The sequence below is a fragment of the Galeopterus variegatus genome, unplaced genomic scaffold (assembly GCF_000696425.1).
Source record: "Galeopterus variegatus unplaced genomic scaffold, G_variegatus-3.0.2 Scaffold176, whole genome shotgun sequence".
Lineage (NCBI taxonomy): Eukaryota > Metazoa > Chordata > Mammalia > Dermoptera > Cynocephalidae > Galeopterus > Galeopterus variegatus.
The window spans coordinates 385,696-392,928 of NW_007726287.1; the positions used below are offsets into that span (position 1 = coordinate 385,696).

The 7,233-nt window shown below is 58.6% G+C and overlaps 1 protein-coding gene across 1 annotated transcript in view; it reads left to right on the top strand.

Annotated features, from left to right (window-relative positions):
* The first annotated feature begins 211 nt into the window (after nt 1-211).
* Nucleotides 212-7,233, top strand: part of BARHL1 (BarH-like homeobox 1) — an 8,115-nt gene continuing 1,093 nt past the window's right edge. The window contains exons 1-4 of the mRNA XM_008563821.1: nt 212-260; nt 587-1,159; nt 5,026-5,248; nt 6,998-7,227. Coding sequence (XP_008562043.1) covers nt 212-260; nt 587-1,159; nt 5,026-5,248; nt 6,998-7,227 — 1,075 coding nt within the window. The remainder of the gene's footprint in view (nt 261-586; nt 1,160-5,025; nt 5,249-6,997; nt 7,228-7,233) is intronic.

A 7,233-nucleotide genomic window follows, 5' to 3' on the forward strand; every position in this document is an offset into this window, starting at 1 on the left:
CAACACAACGAAAAAAAAAAACAACCAACAAAAAAAACCCCAACCCGAAGAAAAAGGGACACAAGTTCATTTTTTAAAGAAAGTGGGGGAGGCGAAGGCGCGCGCGGCGGCCGGGCGGAGAGCTGCAGCCGGGGAGCGGGGCGCTGTCCGCGGTGCTGACGGCCCCGGAGCGCCCAGCGCGCAGAGGACCTGCCCGGCCAGGTGCAGCGCCATGAGCCGCGGGCCGCCGCCGCCGCTGTCCGCGGTGCTGACGCCGTCAGGTGCGCTCCGTCCCGCCGGCTGCTGACTCGGCCCGGGCCTGCTGCTCTCCGCGGTGCTGACCCCGCTGCCCTCGGCCACCGCTTGCCTGGAGGAAGCGTGCGGTTTGGATTTTTTAAAAGCCGTTCTTTATTTAGATTGCAACATCCTCGCGTTTCTTCTGTGCCGAGGGGGCCCTCAGGCCATCCGTCTCCCCCTTTCCTCTCCCCAACTTGGCGAGCCCTCCCTCCCTTTCCTCCCTGACACTCCCACCACCCCCCCTCGGCTCGGCGGCTCGGCGCGCGATGCTGCAGAAGACGCGCTGAGCCCTTTTGGATCTAATGCGCAGAGGAGGTTGGCCCAGAGCTCCCGGGCTCCCCCAAGGCTGAACTCCGTCCAAGGTGCCCGCAGGCTCCCTGCCCGCCTTCCCCATGCCAGCCCGCAGCTAGGGGCAGGGGCAGCGGCGGCTGGGGCTTTGGGATCGACTCCATTCTCTCCCACCGCGCGGGCAGCCCCGCCCTTCCCAAGGGGGACCCCTTGCTTGGGGACTGCCGCTCGCCCCTGGAGCTGAGTCCACGCTCAGAGAGCAGCAGCGACTGCTCTTCGCCAGCCTCTCCAGGAAGGGACTGTCTGGAGACAGGCACCCCGCGGCCTGGTGGGGCATCTGGCCCAGGTTTGGACTCTCATCTGCAGCCCGGGCAGCTCTCAGCCCCGGCCCAGTCGCGCACCGTCACCTCCTCCTTTCTGATCAGGGACATCCTTGCCGACTGCAAACCACTCGCGGCCTGTGCACCCTATTCTAGCAGCGGGCAGCTGGCAGCCCCTGAGGCTGGGGGCCGCCTTGCGGCCAAGGCCGGGGAGGACTTTAGAGACAAGCTGGACAAAAGTGGCAGCAACGCCTCATCGGACTCTGAGTATAAAGGTAAGAAAACGGGAGGTGAAAACTCGTGGGGATGCTGTATTTCTAAAAACTGGCATTTAAAACTTGAGTGCACACACGCAGGGATATGCACATGCTCACCTCGGAGTTCCCCCAGGGTCCAGGCTGAGCAGGTGGTCTTGCCCAAACCTTTCAGCCTGCCCTGTTGTTATGCCTTGGAGCAACAAAGAGTCCAGTGGAGAGACTGGGGGGGTGGAGTAGGGATACTGTGTGCCCAAGGAGAAATTCCCCCAAATGCACAAAGCAAACTTTCTAAACTTGGACCACTACCCTTTCAGTGGTGCTGGTGGGCAGGAGCGTGTTCTTATCAGGCCAGGGCTCTCTGGGAAGAGACCTTACAGAAACAACGGGAGACTCAAAGGGTTCTGCTCTATAAGAGTGAAAATCTAGCAGGAAAATTTCAACTGGAGCCTTGAGAACAATCAGAATTTTCCACACTTCAATCTTAATTTCTGGACAAGAAGAGAAACTGGGTTTTCCCTCCCTTTGGGCCCAGTGTGGTCTGGGCCCTGTGAATCATGCAAAAGAAACACTCACTTCAAAGTAGAAACAGCAGCCAGGGGGCTGGCTGGGAACAGGTTCAGGGTCTGGTAGAGAGGGGAGGACCCCACACCCACACAGCAGTCTTCACTGAATTTGATTTTGAGCGCATTGAGCAATAAACTCCAGGTTGGGTGTGAGACCCAGAGATCGTGAGTCACCAGCCCTGTTTCCCCCGTGCTGGGGTGGCTCCTCCTTCACCTACCTTCACCTCATGAATCTTTTTGTTGTCGTCGGTCCTTTTCATCCTGTTTTAACCAGGAAGCTGAAATCAGAACTAAGAGGAAAGAGGGGAGGAAGGAAGGAGGGAAGGGAAGAGGGAAGGGAAAAAGGACAAAAAGAGTTGCCTAATTTTGTTTCTGACCCTAGCCCTTACTTTGACTTTAGCTGTTTGTTGGGGCCACAGGCACAAATTTATTTTTAGGAAGAAGTCAAGAGGCAGAAGGCAAGGAGAGGGCGTATCAGGGCTCAAGGGAGAGAGCCCTGTGTCCCCACCCAGCAGAAAACTAGGAGCTGGCAGAGGCTGCTCAGATCTCTTTCAGTTGTATAATTAATTCCTGGAACCTTTTTCATGAGACAAAATTTCCCTCTGAAGGCAACTTCTTTATTGTCTTGGGGTCCTGGACCTCCTGGCCCCTATTTGCACCAAGCCTTCACAGAAATCTAGGAAAGCTCATTTAACACTCTCCTGCCAACTGAGAATTTGTGTGGACATGCCCTGACCCCAAACCGAAACCCAGGGTCCTACTCCCTGCCCCATTTCTCTTCACTTCCCTCATGCAAATGACCGAGTCTCCTTCAGCCGGGCTGGGCCAGCCATGCCTAGAAAACGGGCAGGTTGAACTAGAGCACCCAGGAAGAGATTCAGAGGCATGTGGGTGCCAGGAGCCCTTGCACCGTGGCCCAGAGACCCTTGCTTCTCCCCAGGGGCTTGGTTACAGAGGCAAAGAAAACATGCCCTGGAGAAAGACAGGTGTGAGGGGACGTAGAGGGAGACGATGTAAATATATGCAACATCATGCTTTATTCTTTACAATTTGCACCCTAGTTTTTTGGTTAGAGCAAGGATCCCTAACCTTGCATGCTAAAGGCTGGTGATGGTGGTGGTGAAACAATTTGGCTCTTGCCTCCTTTTATTTCTTCGCCCCCAGGTAGGATTTTGAGGAGAGGTTTCATTTAAGATAATTGGAATATCAATTTTCTTCTCCTGTCCCTGATGATATCTGATCAGGGAGGTGACAAGGGCCGGCTGTCCATGCACGTAGTACTTAAATAGGACTGGAGCAGAAGGGGTAGAGGTCTCCCACATCCCCCCACCCCTAGGTGCTGTTGCCTTTGCACCTACAAAGCTCCGGAGTGGGAAAGGAGTAGGAACGTCCCGCAAGGCTGTGTCTGGAGCGTTTCTCAAACGTGGAGGTGACTTTTTCAGAGCCCGAGTTAGGAAGCCTGGCTGAGAGACTAACACACTGAACCAGGCTGTGGGGACATTTAAGCCTGTCAAGTCCCCAGCCACCTTCCACAACGAGTCATTTTCTCCAAGGAGGGCATGGGGGAAGGCCAGTCTAGTCCCAAGTTTCTGGTATCAAAGGCTTCTCAAATATAACATTTAAAGAAGCTGAAATGTGGCTTTGAAGCAAGCCAGTCAGCAGCATTAGTGGCTGGAGTAAAGGTCCGTGGAGAAACCAAACCAGTGCTTTGCTCCAAAAAGGCTGGGTCAGTGGGTCACAAACTCTGGGACATCAAGATGTGACCTCCAGAGCAGAGTCTGGGAAGCTGAGGCCCCACTGTCCCGGAGGCTGAGGCAGATCGGGCGGTGAGTGTGCACCCAAAGGCTCCAGCCTGCGCTACAGAGGGACTGGAGAAAGCCTAGAAGCTGCCCCGACCTTCCTGATGCCACAAACTCAACACTGCCCCTCCCACCCCCACCACTACCTCAGCCCTGAAAAGTGGAGGATTTTCATAGTCGGCCCAGGTAAATTAGGTCAAATAGTAAGATTTCTGCAGTACTGGGTTTGAGGTTTGGAGAATTGTTTCCTTGAACTTGTTTAAACTTTACTTGCCTGCATAGACAGAATGCAAGTCCCTGCCCGCCGCCCCCCGTCCTAACTCATCCCCGTCTCCTAATGGTGGCCGTGTCCCACCGAGGCCGGCCTGCAGGGCAGGGAGAGCCCGGCGGCGCCGTGCCGGCCTGGACGAGGCGGCAGGAGGCTTCGGCCACGGTTCCTCCACGGCGCTCTGCCCTGCTAGCCGCCCTCCCTGCCGCCAAGCACTGCCTCTCCGGATGAAAAGTCTCGCTCCCTAGTGGCTCAATTAACCGGATTATTGTTTCCTACAGAGAGAAATCAACTCGCATTCAGCTGAACCCTGTCACCGCAAATGCCACGCACAATGAAACTCACCATAAAAGAAAATAGAGAAAAAATAGAGGGCAGGGTAGGGGGGAGCCCCAGCCGGCTCCGCCGGTTTTGGAGACGGGTCTGTTTGGTCAGAGAATCGCTTGAAGGGGAGAAGCGGAGCGAGCATCACGCTCGTTCGATTTCAGCGTGTGTCTTCTGTGTGGTCAACCCCGAAGGGAAGCGTTCGGGGAACAAGAAGCCAGCCGAGCCAGGTCCATCTGTGGACCCCGGTGTTGGTGGGGGGGCGTCAACACGCGATCGCCACGCGGGTGTAGTGGAAGCCACAGCGGGCCACGCAATGACAACGAAACACAGAGCTCGGCAACGCGCGCCCGCGGGGCAAACGCGTGGCAGCGTCGCGTGTCTCTCCAAGTGCCCCGCGCTCCAGACCCCGGCGCCCGGCCGTGTCGGGGGAAACCATCGCTACAGATGCCATGCAGAGTGTGGGCACAATTATTTGTTTTTCAGGACAACGAATCGTTCCGGGGTGAGCGGGGTTTCGTCCCCCCAAGCGGGTTTTTCTCCCCAGACTCCGGCCTTCAGCTTCCTGCCTCTGGTCACGGATGCGGCCAGGGGAGTGGGGCCTGGACACGGAGCCCGGGCCGCCGGACACCCTGGGTGCCCCCCGCTCCGCAGGCGGGTCTGTCCGGCTCCACCCCAGCGGCTCCGTTTGTCCCTCCGGAGAGCGCGGGCGCAGCGCAGGGGCGCGGCGGGGGAAGAGCGCGCTGAGTTCCCTGCGGCTCCGGCTTCTTCCTCCCCGGAGGTGCCAACGAGGTCTCGGCCTCGGGCGCTGCCGCCGCTTTCCCCCTCGGTCGGGATTCACGCCCTGTTCCCGGGGGCCCCGAGGTCTCCACGCGCTGGGGTGTGGCGGGGCCACCGCGGTCGGGCCCTGACACGCCGCTGTCCCCGCAGTGAAGGAGGAGGGTGACCGCGAGATCTCCAGCTCGAGGGACAGTCCCCCTGTGCGCCTGAAAAAGCCACGCAAGGCGCGCACGGCCTTCACCGACCATCAGCTGGCGCAGCTGGAGCGCAGCTTCGAGCGGCAGAAGTACCTGAGCGTGCAGGACCGCATGGAGCTGGCCGCCTCGCTCAACCTCACCGACACGCAGGTCAAGACCTGGTACCAGAACCGCAGGTGAGGCCCGGCTGCGCGCTGGGGGGGAAGGTTATTCCCCTTTCCTCGCAGCTCTTGGAGGGGACCCAGGGGTGCACAGCCTGGAGCTAAGGAGGGCCCCTTAGCCTCCCTCATTCTGTAAGAGTGGGGAAACTGAGGCCCTAAGGGGAGAAGGCCTTGTCTGAAATCCCACAGTGAGGTTCAGACATGGGAACGGATTCGATCCAGTGCCCAGTCATTCCCCTTCAGGACAGGGGGACGGATGATACATGGACCATTGGAGGTCCCAGTGCTGCCCCACCGCAACCGAGGGTCCTTCCTGGAGCCCCAACTTGAACCAGCCCTAGCCCGCGTTTGGGGCCTCTGAGCTCTCTCAGTGGAAGCCCCAGGCCACGGGCGGGGTGGCTGCCTCGGTGTCCAGAAAGCCTTCCAGGACAGGACAAACATGGAGCAGCTCTTGGGGTGATGTAGCCCGGCCCAGTCCAGACGGCTGCTGCAGGTGCCTCTGAACTTTCGCTGGGCTCTTCAAGCTTCCCCAGCCTTTCCAGTCTGAAGCCCAAGGGGGAAACCGGCCCAGCTCCAGGTCTTTGGGGACAGAGAGACGGGGAAGTTGGTTGGGGCACTGGTCTTAAACCTGTTTCCTAATCTCCCTCCTGAACACATTCAAAGAACGTAGATACACGTGTACAAAACACACACACATCCACACACAACCCACATAGTGACACATACAGCGACCCAACTCACAGCCTCACACACATGCACACCGACAGTCACTCACACACTCTTAGTGGAGACGGCAATGGTGCTTTTTATAAACAAGCCTCAGAACACGTCGCCCCATTAATAATAAATACCGATTACTGCTCCGGGCATCAATAATTAAGGCCCGTTACAGTAATTACACAATTATGATGACGATGAATAATTCAGGGAGAGAATCGGGGCTAGTGTGGCTGAGCCCACCTCGATGGGACCCCGGCTGGCCTGCCCAGCCTCACCCAGCAAGTGAGCCCTGGGCTGCGGGTCTGCCTTGCCCAAATCCCAGGCCGACGACCAACCTGAGGCCTCCTGACTTCGAGGCCAGAGAGGACAAAGGGCTCACCCCAGGCCTCAGACCTGGGTGCAGAGAGTGGTGGGTGCAGCCATCCGTGCGGCGGGGACAGGAGGCTGTGTGCATCCGGGAGCGTCCTCCCAGATGCCATTTCTGGCCCACGCGCTCTGCAGAGGCGCCGCCGCTGCCAGGGTACCTTGGTGGTACTTGTCTCCGCCTGGCCACGCGGCCTGAAGAAGCAACTGCGCCCCTTTCCATGACTAGGGGCCTGATCGATTTTCCCCCACAAGTCCCCGCTGCTCTCTCCAAAGTGATCCCGCCTTCATAAGGTCTCTGCATGGGACGCATAGGCAGGGGGGAGCCCCAACACAGAGCTCCACGCCCCGCCCACAATCCCCTGAGCAGTCGTGGAGAAGTTAAGGGCTTTGGGGTCAGACAGCCTGAATTAGAACCCGGGCTCCGATGCTTTGGAAACCATCTCAAAAACTGGCCCAGGCCTCAGTTTCCTTTTCTGTAAAATGGGGATAATAGCCTTGGAAGGCCGGTGGAAGTGTAAGGAGTGCGAACGGTGGCTGCCTGGCGCTCCATTTATTAACGCATCAGTGTAAGTCCCCTCGGCCTCCCTGCAGGCGCTCTGGGCCGAGCACTGGGGAGGGGAAGGGGTCGCCGGGGCCCCTAGCCCTGACCCCGCCGTTCGCGTTTATTTTGGTCTCCAGGACTAAATGGAAGCGACAGACGGCCGTCGGGTTGGAGCTGCTGGCGGAGGCAGGCAATTACTCAGCACTCCAGCGGATGTTCCCGTCGCCTTATTTCTACCCGCAGAGTCTAGTTTCCAACCTGGACCCCGGCGCCGCGCTCTACCTGTACCGCGGCCCCAGCGCGCCGCCGCCGGCCCTGCAGAGACCGCTGGTGCCCCGCATCCTCATCCACGGACTCCAGGGCGCCGGCGAGC